General features: G+C 40.0%; 1 protein-coding gene across 1 annotated transcript in view; it reads left to right on the top strand.

Annotated features, from left to right (window-relative positions):
- The first annotated feature begins 3,855 nt into the window (after nt 1–3,855).
- The window catches only part of grm7 (glutamate metabotropic receptor 7), an 87,621-nt gene continuing 76,663 nt past the window's right edge, over nt 3,856–14,813 (top strand). Inside the window, exon 1 of the mRNA XM_077607980.1 lies at nt 3,856–5,219. Within this exon, the coding sequence (XP_077464106.1) occupies nt 4,728–5,219 (492 nt within the window). The 5' untranslated portion in view covers nt 3,856–4,727. The remainder of the gene's footprint in view (nt 5,220–14,813) is intronic.

The raw sequence follows: 14,813 nt of genomic DNA, 5'->3' as shown, positions 1-14,813 counted from the left end.
CCAGGAACCGCATTGGCCTTTTAGGACTGGTCAGTAGACACCGGTGCTAAATTAAAACACATCATTACCACCTTGTAAATTGAACAAACAAAATTAACATTCTGCTTCAGACTGAAAGGGATGAGATTGGTTTTTGGGTAACTTAGTGCCTTCTGGTTCAGAATGGGGTATATGGGCAATAAACACTCAGCAGAAATAGATCTTCCTTCTGCTTCTGGTAAATAGCAGAACCCTGTAGAGTGAGAGTGGGGCAAAGCACTTGTGAATTTAAATGTCTGCAATGTCTTTAGTTTGTATGCCACTGGTCACATGCACATTATTGCGTCTCTTTGTATGTCTTTTCTGTATTTCAGCGATTTAATGGATATTACAGAGACATAATTAGAGTGGAGCAGGTATGACAGATGGATTAGGATCATAATTAACAGAATGGAAAGTCCATTGCTATGTCTCCTATGGACCTGCTTTGTCTTAAGAATGAGCAACTCGGGAGGTAAGCAATGCATGGGCTGTGAAATTACTTTTTTTTGTACCTTTCTTTTTTTCCCCCCCTTACATAGCCACCAAACTTGCTGACGGAGATGAATAAAAATATAGCCTAATTTATTTTATTGTTTCAGCCCAGATGGTGGGCAATGAAACGCAGGGGTTCTGCAACTAGCTGACCTTCATGTTGCTAATGTACCATTGCCCCTGCATTGATCTAACATTAACACCTCACCTCACACCACACATTAGACGTGTGACTCCAAACAGGGTGGCGGTTTGTATGCTTTCAAACAAATCAACTCGACATGCAATTACCTTCTTCTCTGGAGTTATTTTGTTCTTGTGGATTCCATGGCCCTTTTCATTTGAGTCTGGGAATTAAACCGGTTTCCAGGTTAATTAATTTGACAGACAGACCCATTGTGGCGACATCAGCCTAAAAGGAAAGCGTATTGCTTGCTTCTAGTCCTGAAGGTTGACTTTTTATTGTTTCCTTGCTGGTTGTTCTCTTTCTAGCAGCTTTGCAATTGACTGGAAGAAGGCTGTATTGAGCAGACATATTATTGAATGTTTGAAACAAAAGCCTTGGTCCTATTCTATCTAGTGGTGGAAGTATTGAGGTGTTGAACACCTGTGGCATATGGAAACTATCTTTTTTTCCGTTTTCTTTTACTGTCTATATTAGATTTGAGGAATGCATCGTCTCTCCTTCTGCCTGTTTCCTTGGTAATTCATTACACGATGAAACTGAAATAGAATTTGTTTGAGTGGGTGCATGTGGTGTGCACTCACAACACCGTGTCTTGGTAAGAGTGAAAAAAAATAGAAAGAGAAGATCCAATCCAAGGTGTAATCTTGCTCTAAATCACAGAGTCTCCCCTGGGGGAAGGGCCCTCTTCCCGAGGTTAGTCAGTGAATTAAATCATGGTGAGGCACCCATTTTTCAAAAGTAACCTTTTCTTTGACAGTGGAAGTGCAAGTCAGGCTCTTATAGAGGAGAGTCCGAGCAGTGAAATTAGTCCTGTGCATGGCGACTCGGGGTTCTCTGGCTGTCACTCGTGGAGAAGCTTGCTGCTTTCCGCTGGCCTGCCTGTCTCAGTGTGCTCGCATAAGAGGAGGCCATCTGCCTCCTTCGCCTCTCACGACTCTTCTTCCCACACTTTCTTCCTGTGTATGTCATGAAACCAGGCTCAGTGAGCACCCAAAACCCAAATTAGCATACTCTGCGTTAGCATACTTACATGATTTGCCTGTTGTAAGATATTCAGAAAGCTAATGGAGATAAATACACTGCATGACGGGATTAAGATTGAATTAGTCTCTATTCAATTTAATTAATTAGAAATGTGACCATCCAAGCTTGTAATGTCAATAGGACATGTGTGTGTTTCAATTAGTGAAACATTGCCTTTCCTAATCTTTTAATTGAACGGAAAAGAATGGGACCAACTTTTTTTAAAATAGTGTCATCTTTTTTTTTTTTTTAAATGTTCCAATGTCATCTTTTTTTCCTTTTGACAACCAAACTGATTAAGAAAGTTTACTTATCTTATAAAAGGTTTTCTGTGCATTTGTTCTACAACTGCAGCACTAAGGGTCACTTTTTAGTTCTATTTTTCACAGAAAAATAGAAAAGGTTTCATAATTATTATGAATGTGTGGATATTTTTGTTGTTCCCATGTGTCTTTAAAGCTTGAGTGTTACTGAAAAATCACAGGAAAGGCACTCGGTGAAAAAATAAATAGTAATAATAAAAAGCCAACGAACGCCTGACTTCATCATCCGATCAATTCGTCTGGGTCCACCTTCAGTTGTTTCTTGCATTGTTAGTACAGTCTTCTCTATGATCTTTGGCTCAAGACCCTTTGCTCTCGCCCCGGGACTTAGTTTTGGTAAGCCTGTGCCCTTCTGATCCACGTCTGTCACTTGTTGGCCTAACTGCCCAGAGTTGGAGCCTATGCACCTCCTTCTTCACCTCTTACGGTTGGATTGCGCTGTCCGGATCTTCACGTTTTGTCACACACAAATTGTTGTTTCCGTGTGGCTGCACCGGGATCACCACCATTCCATGTACACTAACAGGATGAACTATCACATCCAGATGGCGTTTTAATCCTTTCATGCACTGATTATGATTTTTTTCCCCTTAAATGTTTTTATTCCATTCATATAGCACAAACTTGCAGTCTAGGGGCCAATTGAGGCCCACGGGACAATATTTTGTGACAGTGGAAGAGTGGCTAGCATGTCCGCTTCAGTGGTACTGAGTCAATGCTTGTCATTGAAAGTATTCTGAACCTGAATACATTGGCGATTGACAAGCAAACTGATAATTACTCAATTCATCCTCAGAATAGGCAGATTGATTCTTTAAAAAAATCTGAACAGTCGCAGGAAAAGAGTGTATATAGCTGGCAAGCACAGAAAGACGCGTCTGTATTTGAAAGTAGTTCAAAGCAACATTATGTTTGCCCTGTTTTGCATGACTTGTTCGATACAGAAGAGTTGGCAGCAGTTGTATTTATTTATTTTTACAAATAAAGTAACTCAATTTTCAGACAGCCACAAAAAAGACACTGAAACAACTTCATGGAAGCCTATTTAAGAAGATATTAAGCAATTATGATCAGTAAGATGGCTTTAGAGCTTGATACGACTGGCTTTCTTCAAGCTGTGGTATAAACGATCCATTTTCAAGTAACATATTTGAACCTACTGCATATCTTTGTTCATCTATCCCATCCAGAGACATACTGTATAATGAGAGGAATAACAATTCCTTGGATGAAAGAAGGTAAACCTGCATACACCTGGCATTTATAACATAATATGTTCATAATATCTCAGCTAATTTCTCATTTACCTACTTTTATGAGTAAATTATAATAAGCACTCTAACATGTGGTTACATTTTCGTTGGAATGCATACATTAGTTTTTTTTGGCTTTGTAAATAAGGTGAAATGCTGCTTCAGTAAACCCTACCAATAAAGGTATTGGATGTGCTGACTACTTTGAATAATACTATTACTTTTTAGAATGCAATATATCTGCCAAGAAACTCTCTGACTAATACCCGCACATGAAATTGCTGGGAAATCGGTCAGGTTTGTAAAAGCACCATCTGTGCAGTTTTTGTGTGTGTGTGAAGGCATGATGTTTGGTGAGTGCATCTTGTTCCTGAAGGTGTGCTTAATTCGTTCATGTGTTTGTGTGTGTGTGTGATTGGAGGATGAATCAGGGCTGTTTTGTGAAAAATGCGTTGCCTGGGAGACCAGTCTGGACCCACTCCAAACGCCCCCCACCCTCCCCCTTTTAAAGGTATACACTGTAATGAATACAAAACTGTGTGAGGAGGTCTGAGCTGCGTGTCACCATCAAATGGACTTTCCGTGCCTTCGTGCTCTTGCTGCCAATCAAAGAGGGCGGACAAGTGGAGAGACATTCCACACCGAGATGAGCTGGATATCCGAGAAGCAATTATTCACCTCATCGTCTTGTTTGCTTACTTCTTAAAAAAACAACAACAAATAATGAAGTGACAGGCTATACTCGCCTTATGAGATTCTCGCAGGCACCCCCGGTGACGTCCAACGTGGGAGAAAAAAGGACGACGGGGGGGCTGTAAACTGTGCCTGCTTGCCTTCCTGGCTGTGAGTCATTCGCGACGGGTTGCAGCGACAGAAGAAAGCTTTAATTAGCTGCATTTTTCTTTTCCCGACGAATCGGGCTCACACACGTCTTTTTTCATTCTTTTTCTTCTTCTTCTTCTTCACACCCTCATCTTCCTCCTCCTCCTCCTCCTCCTCCCTCTGCTGTCTGGGCCAGGAGGAAGGAAATGATGCACCTCCGCGGAGTTGCTCCACAACAAGAATGTCACCGACTTCTGCCGGAGCTCAGCTTCACGTATTGACCACATTTGGATAAAGATAGGGGAAGATTTAAGCGCAATTGAAGGTGGTCGGAGTCCCGTTTTGAATTGATTTTCCCAGAGAAGAGGCTTCGCCATTCAACAAGCTGGCAGCGAGGAGGCGATGGGCGAAGCGAGCCTCCTTCACGGACCGCGTCTCGCTTGCAGTCTAGCCCAGCTTGTTGAATCTCCTCCGCGGTGACGAGCGACGATGCCTTCGCCTTGAGAAACTTCGCCATCGCTCCATTCTAATATCTCGATTTAGTGTTAATTTTTTATTTGTTTATTTTTTGGAGTACATTTTGATTTCATTTCATTGAACTTAAGCATGGCTCGTTACCTCCTGTTGGCCGAGCTGGGCTTGTTGTGGAGGTTGCTTTGCCTCATGCGGACTGCGCTGGCTCAGGAGATCTACGCACCGCATTCGATCCGCACCGAGGGCCACTTGACCCTCGGTGGACTTTTCCCCGTCCACGCCAGAGGGCTGGACGGGGCGCCTTGCGGGGATCTGAAGAGGGAGAACGGCATTCAGCGGCTCGAAGCCATGATGTACGCTCTGGACCAAATCAACCAGGACGAGCAACTCTTGCCCAACATCACGCTCGGCGCACGGCTGTTGGACACTTGTTCGAGGGATACCTACGCGCTGGAACAGTCTCTAACTTTCGTCCAGGCTCTGATCACGAAGGACACCTCGGATGTGAGGTGCACCAACGGAGAGCCGCCGGTCTTCGTCAAACCTGAAAAAGTGGTGGGAGTCATCGGAGCCTCGGCGAGTTCGGTATCCATCATGGTTGCCAACATCTTACGCCTCTTCCAGGCAAGTAGACCGTTGCTTTTGCCTCAAAACAACCTTTCGGCATCTTTACTGAGCCAGGGTACACATTTTACATAAGGAAGAAATAAATGGGGGTACATTAGAGTACACGCTAGTTTCGAATCAGGGGCGTTTCTATACTACCTGGTGGCCCAGACTGGAAGGGCCACCAAGGCACCGCCCCCCCCCCCCCCCCCCAATAAAACAAACAAACAAACAAATCAGAACAAAACAAAAACATTTAAAAAAAACAACCACATACATATAATACCTGTTTGGATCAAGGAACACAAGGTGAAAGTAAGTAAATTAAATACAATTAGGATACTATAAAATGTGTCAAATACTCAGACTATTCAACCAGAAAAACCTTTCCTGAATCAATTGTTTCAGTGATTGAATTTTAGGATCATATGTTTATTGGTTTGGTCAACAGGCTCCAGTTCACCTGAGTGTGGTGACAAAGACTGAACACTGGAGGCAAAATGTAAAAATTAAATAGCCGATATTCATGGGTAACTAATTGTACCTTGTGCAATCTCTTGGAAGAGCATTATTGTTTGTCAATTGTTGAATAATTGTTAATTAAATGTCTGAAAATAATTGATAGTTGCAAAAATATTTTAGTATTGTTTGTGCTCTCTTTAATTGGGCCATTAAAGTAATTGAGATTTATATTGTGCCTTTTAAGGGACCCAGAGACACTTAACAATAATTAATGGAAGTAATCAAAATGTCTGATAGGTTTGATGAGTTAACTGCTCTGCAGCATAATAGAAAATTCTAGTAAGAATAAGGCGAGGTTCCTTGTGGTGTTCAAGAAATGTAGTGAAGAAAACCGGGTGTTAAAGCTTTCAAAATAATATTGCCCGCATATTAAGGTCCGAACGGCTATTCTAACTGATCAGCTATGGCAAGCTGAATATAGCAATTCATGATCTATGTATTTAAGATGAATAGGATAGGAAAAAGAACATGTTCTCATTCTAAAGTCACAAATTAAAAAACCCAGCGTGGCATCTATTGACCTATGGAACCAGTATCTGTCAGTGTCTGTGATGTGCTCGAACTTTGTCACAATTTTTGTGACTTCACACATCCAATTAATTAAATGATGGTGGTCATGTCAGAGTCTGAGACAGCAATGACCGCTGTCAAGTTTGTCAACATAACAGGGCACAGTCAGTTAGTTTCAGGCGTTTGACCGCATGCTGGTCACAGTTTGCCGCTATTTGTTTACATGCAGGTTGCATTATGTTTCTGAACCAACAAGTCAAGTCGACTTTCATCGCAGTATGCTACACATAGCATATGTTTTTGGGCCATTGATGATAAAGTTTAAACACCCGAGGTTTACATATTATGAGTGTTGCTTGTTCAGTGTGGTGCTGAAAGAACAGCTTCTGATGGAGGCAGTCCCACTCAAGGTTCTGATAAATGGCCCCTGACAGGCGGACTCCTCCTGAGCAGGGCAGAATCCTGAAGGGAATATCTATAGTGGCGATAGAGAAGAGACATACAGTAGATGCTTATTATAGAATAATGACGCTCAGCAGAGCACTGACCTCCACCAATGCCGAACAATGCTGTAGTTGGGAACAGCTCCAAAATCTACTCCCTGCTAGATAATGACTTTCTGCAGATGCCAACATTCTCTAATTAAGATTCACACTTCTGCAGCGGGAAGAAGAAAAGAGAAAGTTTTCAAAAATAAGTTATCTTAGGTGGTGTTCCACTCCTTCACATTTTCATAGAAATCACAGCGCGTGCATAGTGTTCAAATGCTGCAAACAAAAATAGAAAACTGAAAAAGAAAGAAACTGTCTATATGAAGATATTTTTTAATAAATTGGTGAGTTTCACACCTAATGGAGTATTTTCACATCTTGCTATTGTTGTAGGTAGGTTACTGGGTATATGTCCGTTATCTTGGAAGATTATCATGGACCTTATACAGGGAACACTGATATTTTTTGTGGTTGTTTTTACAGAGAAAGTCCACTAGTATACCTAACTAGAGACTTACCATCTATAAAACTAGTAAAATATTGCATTAAAAATACATATTTTTAGATTAGGAGGTATTTTTCCTCTACTGCGTAGGTAGTGAGGGACTGTAAGAAAAAAGAATAAAACACGCCAACTACAAGGTAAACCTTTAAGGAGGCTGAATGGTAGCCACTTAATCATAAGGAATAACAAAGCTTTCCATTCCTCTTTCCATTCATTTTCGGTTCCGCTTGTCTTCTTTAGGATTGAATAATCCCTGCTGAGTTAATTTCAGCTTTATGTTTAGGCAAAATGGATGGATGTTATTTCCTACACTGAGAAACGGAACAGGGTGCCAGAGCAGAACACATGATATGTAGTTGATAATATGACAGATATTTAACAGATTTATGCATAAAGATGTTGAGGTGCTAATGAGCAAAACCAGCAACATGTGCAGTAAAAGTATTTATGTTCAAACTCGCTTTGAGAGTGTAAAATTCTTGAGAAATGCTCAGACATTAAATTTGTCATCAGGTTTACAACATATTTTATAATGATCAAAATGGTTATTTATTGGAACACAATTTGATTGTAGAAAATAGAAAGTACTTAGAAATTTTTCAAATAATTCTATGGAGATTATATTCTCTATCAATATAGGAGATTTTTTTTTTTCCTCCTATAGTTTTATAAAGAGACAATAAGAACAAAAGACAGAGAGGTCAAAACAAGTTTTGAATTATTGGTAAATATCAGTTTATATTACATATAAACAAAAACACCTACAAATTAATTACTATTTTAATCTTTCGCAAAAAAATAACCAAATTAATTCATAAAATCAACCCTATATGAACTTCGGATTTTAAGTTTGTAATAAGCGTACAGTGTAAACTTGGCACAAAAAGACCTAACCAGAAACTGCAGGATTAGATAGATATTAGATAACTAAATTTTAATATCATGAATGATTACGGCTATATTCTTAATTAACAAGTAGCCTAAATGTAGAAGCAACATGGGCTGATACTCAAAACAACTCTGGTATGAAGAAGTACTTTCGTAAACATATGCTTTTTTTATTCTACACATAAAATTAAGTTTTTAATGCGATTATTTTCACATCATGGGCCATCATTATTAATCACTTCTACTCAAGTTAGCAGTAAATTTGCAACATTCGCTCCAAGATTCTACATCAACTATCTCATGATACAAGATTATTTCATTCTGTAAATACACTTGTATCTCCAAACAGTTATGTTGTAATTGCAACTACAGTATATCAGTTCGCGCCTCTCCCAAAACCATTTTTGTCACACTTTACATTTTTAATAAGAAACATAGTACTGTATTTTTGCACTTTGTTAAAAAATAAAGTAATAACATGTTAAAACACTCAGTACCCAATACAAAATTTATGCATCCAGTTATTGCCATCCTTCTGGTGTGAGTTGCGTGGCCACCGTGGGGCAGTATTGTATGTACATGACCCACAAAACTACTGTCGATATCAATCGTTCTTCAGATGGTATTAAAATGTGAGCAGGGCTGCGCAATTTAAAGATCGAGATGGAATATCGAAGAAAAAAAAAATTGATCGATCTCAGCGATTAACCATGTCATATTTTCAATCGATCACGCCCATATGCAAACGGACTAGTGGACGACTTTGAAAAGTCCCACAAAGAGTGCAATGTTTATAGGTTTCACCCAGTTTGTTACTTTTTAGCCGAATTAAGATGTGAGACTAAACACACATCAGAGACTATTGCAAACAATGTGCACTAAAATACAATGCATTTTTCAAGCGCCCACTACGGCTTATTTTGACATGAGTTAAGTTCATTTGCGATCATTGTCATCATACGGTACAAAGGCTTGCTTGCAAGGCTAAGCAAAGAAAAAAAATCACTCAAAAGATTGTTTGCATCTCGAAATATTGATTCACTTATATCTCAAGGCGCCATTTTAATAGCTCAATCAACAGGAAACACATTTAGAGTTGTGTTTCCTTAAAGGAGCATATTGATATACACCAGTGACAAAAATGAAAAGCTATTTTGTGGACAATCAACTGTAGCATAATTTTGGTAATGGCACTAGTACAGGACTTTATAAGATTAAGGTGGGGAGTTATTTTTTTCCCACTTTATTTTGGAAGTGTGGTATGTATCATTCATTCATTCATCTTCCGTACCGCGGCTTTCCCAGCTGATTTCAGGCAACTACGCCCTAGACCGGTTGCCTGTCAGCTGTAGGGTATACATAGTGACCGACGACCATTCACACTCACAATCATACCACCACCAATGGGAATCGAGCACGCGCCTGCCCGCAACGGAATCAGGCGAGTGAACCCCTACACTATCAGGCAGTTTCAGAAGTGTGGTAAAAAAGGTAAAATGTAGAGTCACGGTCTTGCAGAAACTAGAATTGGTTGCTTTATGTTACATTTTTATGAGGGCTCTAAAGTCTGCCATCTTATTTATCTGCAGTGTGAGATGTTGGTATTTTGAGGTAATATTTTTGACATTTTTTACCAACAACATTGCAACATTTTGGGTTCAATCATGTTGAATCCATCAAACATGAGTGATTATTAGTGGTGCTTTGGCTTTTCCCTTTGTAGGAAATCAACAATAGAACTGCTGCAGGGATAGCTGCAAGCAGCTATCAGCCTGAGCTCTTCATGTACTTCACTTTCAGTCAGTCGATTTGCAAAATTCATATCTGAAATACATTTAGGGGTTGCTAAGTCATTGTGCCTTTCTGTTTGATGCATCACTACTTCATGTAATTGCTCATGATTACAAGAGACTCTTGCACTGAAAGGCTGCTGATGTTTAAATGAAACATTTTGAACCACACTGCCTTGATTTACAGGTTATCTATCTGTCTTCCTTTTATCCACTTGTGAGTAGAGGTGCAAATGTTTCATTTTTCGTTTCAAATGTTGGCACCCTCACTGACTTTATCTTTGCAAGTCAATGAACCAAATTTGCACCAGTGATTTCAAAGAGACTTAGCGTTTGTTTGTGTGAGCATATCTCTTATGCCTGTTGGCTGGGAGTGCACTGCTGCAGTGGAATGAGAACCGCAGCAGGGCTTCGGTACAGCGGATTAATTATTTAAAACACATCTCCATATAACAAAATATCTAATGGCCTGAAATATCACACGGATGCCTTTGCAAATGCACACGTTCCACTGCTCCCATCGACAGAGTGGCAGTTACCGCTGATAATTTGTGGTTGTTGCTTACTCATTCTGTTCAATTAGAAACAGGATGACGGCCTGACTGCAAATAGCTGTTTAGCTGAAAATTGACATCATAGTGCTTAATATGCTTTTAGTCTTTTTGAACGGTCAAGTTAACAACAGTCATTCATACTCGGGGTTTTGTGGCTCCATTGGCCTGACAATTAGGCAAAGGATTCCCACTACAACAGCCAACCTGCCTTGGTTAGCATCCAGCCACTCAAAGGAAATACATTTTTAAAAAGTTCATAAAACCCTCGAGTTGTACTTTGATGCGTCCATGAAACATTAACACATGGCTTGAAAGGGAAGAGACATACATGGTTTTAATTTATTCCGTATTACTTATTACTTTCTCTTTGCTCTCATAGGATTTGTTCATGCTCGTGTCATGTCATGTTTTGTGTCTTGGAGTGTTCTCAAGTGCAAAACAGTCAGATTTCAAATGAAATTCAGCCAAAGCTTTGAAGAGCACGTGATGAAAAGGAGTGCTCGTAGGCTTCCTTTATTAATATGCTTATTTGAAGTAGTGTATGTAAACATGGATCAAAAGTAAAAAGTAGAATTCACTGTTTTTAACTCTTTGAACATTTATTTTACAAGTAGATTTTAAGATGCCAGCATAGTAAGGATGTGCAAGTAACAATTTTGCCAGGAGAAAAACACACTTTTACGGTGCCGCCAAAGACAGGCACATAAGCGAGCGCATGAAGTTTAAGCAGACAAATACACACCTTACGCATAATGGGAGGTTGGCATCAGCGGGATATGTTCATGAATACGTAAACACCGTGCATCTGGCCAGCCTAATGATTGCATAAGCCAATTATTATAGCCAATTAATGCATGATAAGAATTAATGTGTCTCAAATCATCCCACTGGCCGAAACACTGCTGGGATGAGAGTGGTTAGCGAGGTCACTCGCAACTGTCCATCCATTTCACTGCGCAGACCCCCCTGGCCAAATTCATGTAATCTCTCCTGTAGGTCTTCTCATACTTCCTTTATATAAAGTGCACGTCAACCTTAGCACTGAACAAACCAATTTTTCCTGACAGTCTGAGGATGAGTAGCACAAATAAACACGCCGATGTATGCAGGGTAGGAGTCATTTTGGGATTTACTATTGTCGTCAAATGCTAATAAACTTTGAATTAACTTTTAATGCAAATTCCCTGCTTTAACATTTGGAGCATACAGATGATGACGACGACTCCCTGAGCTGCCCTCTTTGCCTACTTGCAGCCTTTGTCGCAATGAATATGATGAGGTCACAGACTCTCGCTATGATAAATGAATCATAAAAGACACAAAATGATGATTGCAGATTTCATGGCTTTTCTCTAAACATCATGGATGTATATTCAGGACATGAGTCACTGCTGAACTCTTAAATCCTGGTAGAATTGACATAAGTGATAGATTTTGCGGAAGACCCAAGAACGTTGATCAATAGTGTTGCTATGGTGAAGCCGATTTTCTGTGAAGATGTTTTTATTTCACCAGCTCCCACGCTGTGTTCAAAATGAGCACAACCAACCACAGGAAAGGAGGGTGAAAAAAATCAATCATGGAAACTTTAATTTTATATATGTACAAACCACTTGACATCAGATACTCTTGAAGAATGTGCTCTGAAAGCACTCTAGTGGCAAGGACTAGGTGACTTTGTCATGTGTCAGTCTTAATTTCACTAGGATCCATCTAGGGAAGATCAGAGTGATGTTTGCTGTCCTCTTGCATCTCTTTTTGAGACTATACAGGTGAAACTTTTTTTATTTAATGCAGGTGAACTCTTTCTTGTCTTCCTGTCTGGGGAAGCAGCCACTTCAGACCTGCTGTCTAAATGAGGCATTGGCGTCCTCTGCTCACATGGCCCTGACAGGCTCCAGTTGGCTTTTTATCTCGCCTTTCTCACAGAATCATCACTGTGATTGATGAAGGAGACTGAAACCTCATAGCCTGATCTATACAAAGGACAGAAGGAAAGACATCCAATGAAAATACGAAAAAGAATATAAAAGATGTGTGTTTACATTGACGAAAAAGGTTTCAAATATCTGCCATTACAAACAGTTGGTTGAATTATTGCATGTAGGAGTTGTATTAGCAAGAGGAAAAAGCTAATGTTAATTCTACCGTGAAAGTCATGGTTGGAATTTTAAGTATTCAATACATAAACTCTGAGGACATTGTGTTAGCTTTTCATTCAAGGCAGCAAGTGTTGTGTTTGTCAAAACCTAACTTCAAGCCATAATTGATTCTTGTCATTCAGTCACTCATTTTCCGAACCGCTTATTCTCACTAGGGAAGCGAGGGTTGCTGGAACCTAACCCAGCTTACTAGGGGCACCAGGCGGGGGACACCCTGAATTGTCCCTTTTGCTTTTTCCACCTGGAAACCTCGACACATCTATGCTCCAACATAAGCAGCTCCAATTTATTCCTGGCCTGGAGATGGCAACCATTGACCATGACACTCATACCTAAGGGCAATTTAGAGTGTTTTTTAGCAGCCTCCCATGCATGTTTTTGGAATGTGGAAGGAAATCAGTTTACCTAGAGAAAACCCACGCAAGCCCGGGCAAAACATGCAAGCTCCAGGACCGACCTGGCATCGAGCCCACGAACCCAGAACTGTGAGACCAACGTGCCAACCACTTACTCACTGGACTGTGATTGTGGAATGGCAACGTGGACATATTTACGTGTCTTATATTTGAGGATTGATGTTCACATTTTGTGAAAACCTTGCTACTTGTCTCATTATCTCTCAAATATTTACGCCTGAGGCTAACTACTAGTTTGTGACTTGAATTAACTACCTTTTGATCACAGGCATCTGTGTCTGACATCTAAACATGTGAGAAGCGATGATTTGACCTAGAGCGAAAGTTGTTATTGTGAATGGCATACTTGACATGTTGATTAGTCAACTCAATTAGTCGGTTCAGATGCTACTGTGCTACTTAAAAGTGGCCATACACGTGCTTGCTTAAGAATCTCATATCTGTAAAACTAAGTGCCACTTTGTTCTCAGTCTTTGCACATTTTCGTTTTTTCACCCATGTGTAATGCATTTATAAATAATTCAAATTACAAGGGGTCCTAAAACTCTGTAAATTCAAATACCCGCAGAGCTTTTTTATTATGCTTAAAAGAATGGAAAGACAACATAGCAGCTCATGGATTTTTAAATGATCCACACCAGTGGTTTTGACTGATGTATTTTCTCTTTTTATCACTTGCTAATTACCATCTATTCACAGAGAGGCACACAAGCAGTGAATTATGGACAGTCAAAGGCACCCCCTCATCTAATTTGAGGCATTTCTTTAAAGTGCATCTCGTCAAGACAACCCATCAAGTCACACGGGAGACAAACAGTCAGTGTAAATCACTGTTTGACTGTTTAGGGAATTAATTCATATAATTATCTTACAAAACATTTACCTGTCAAGTATTATGGTGTGTCTATTTATCTGCTGGCTATATTTAAGGCTCTTCCCTCTCAAGTATACTATAGTGATTTTATGGGATTTTACACTGACTGGCATTTACTTGGATAGTCTTTTATAATACGATGCAATACTTATACAAACGTAAAATAAAAATACGGTGCAGGCCGCTGTTCATCACACTCTAAGCCGTTACGGGTAGTTAATTTCTAATTTGTGTATTTAATATTTTTTTCTAAACCACAGTGCTTAATTGAAATGAAGAATGATTCCTTGCAATATAATGCACAGAACAATCAAATTTGTACCTAGCTGTAAATTATAACTCAAATTTCTGATGCCAAATAAAGACAATAGTCAGGCAAAGAATTCATTTATTCATCTTACTTACCGTGCATCCTCATAAGGACTACACCCTAGACTGGTCGCCAGTCAGTCGCGGGGTACACAGAGAGACAGACGACCACTCACGCTCATAATCACACCACCATCGAGTGGGAATCGAACCCAGACTGCCTCCCCCAAAGTCAGACGGAAGAGCCGCTGCACCATCAGTTAGCTTGGCTAAGGATTATATCTGAAATATTAACAAATCATGTCAGACATATGTAGAGGATCCATTGTATTTGAATAGAACATAATCAAAGAAAAAGTCAAGACTGCTTTGCTGCAGTTCTACCCCGAAATGTGCTCCTACAGTTTTTAAAAGAGTAATGAGGAGTAGGCTCAGCATTAGTGGTCGGGACTGACACTTGCAGATATATTTCCATGCTGTGCAATGCCCTGTCCTCTTTTAACTACCGTAATTACCCATCCAAGAGTTCCTCAGGAGGTGCTTCCTCAGCATGTCGAGGCAAAGCCATAGTTGTTATTGGCACGGTGGAGA

The sequence above is a fragment of the Stigmatopora argus genome, chromosome 1 (assembly GCF_051989625.1).
Source record: "Stigmatopora argus isolate UIUO_Sarg chromosome 1, RoL_Sarg_1.0, whole genome shotgun sequence".
Lineage (NCBI taxonomy): Eukaryota > Metazoa > Chordata > Actinopteri > Syngnathiformes > Syngnathidae > Stigmatopora > Stigmatopora argus.
The sequence above is the reverse complement of the archived record's forward strand: the minus strand, read 5'-3'. Positions and strand labels throughout refer to the sequence as shown.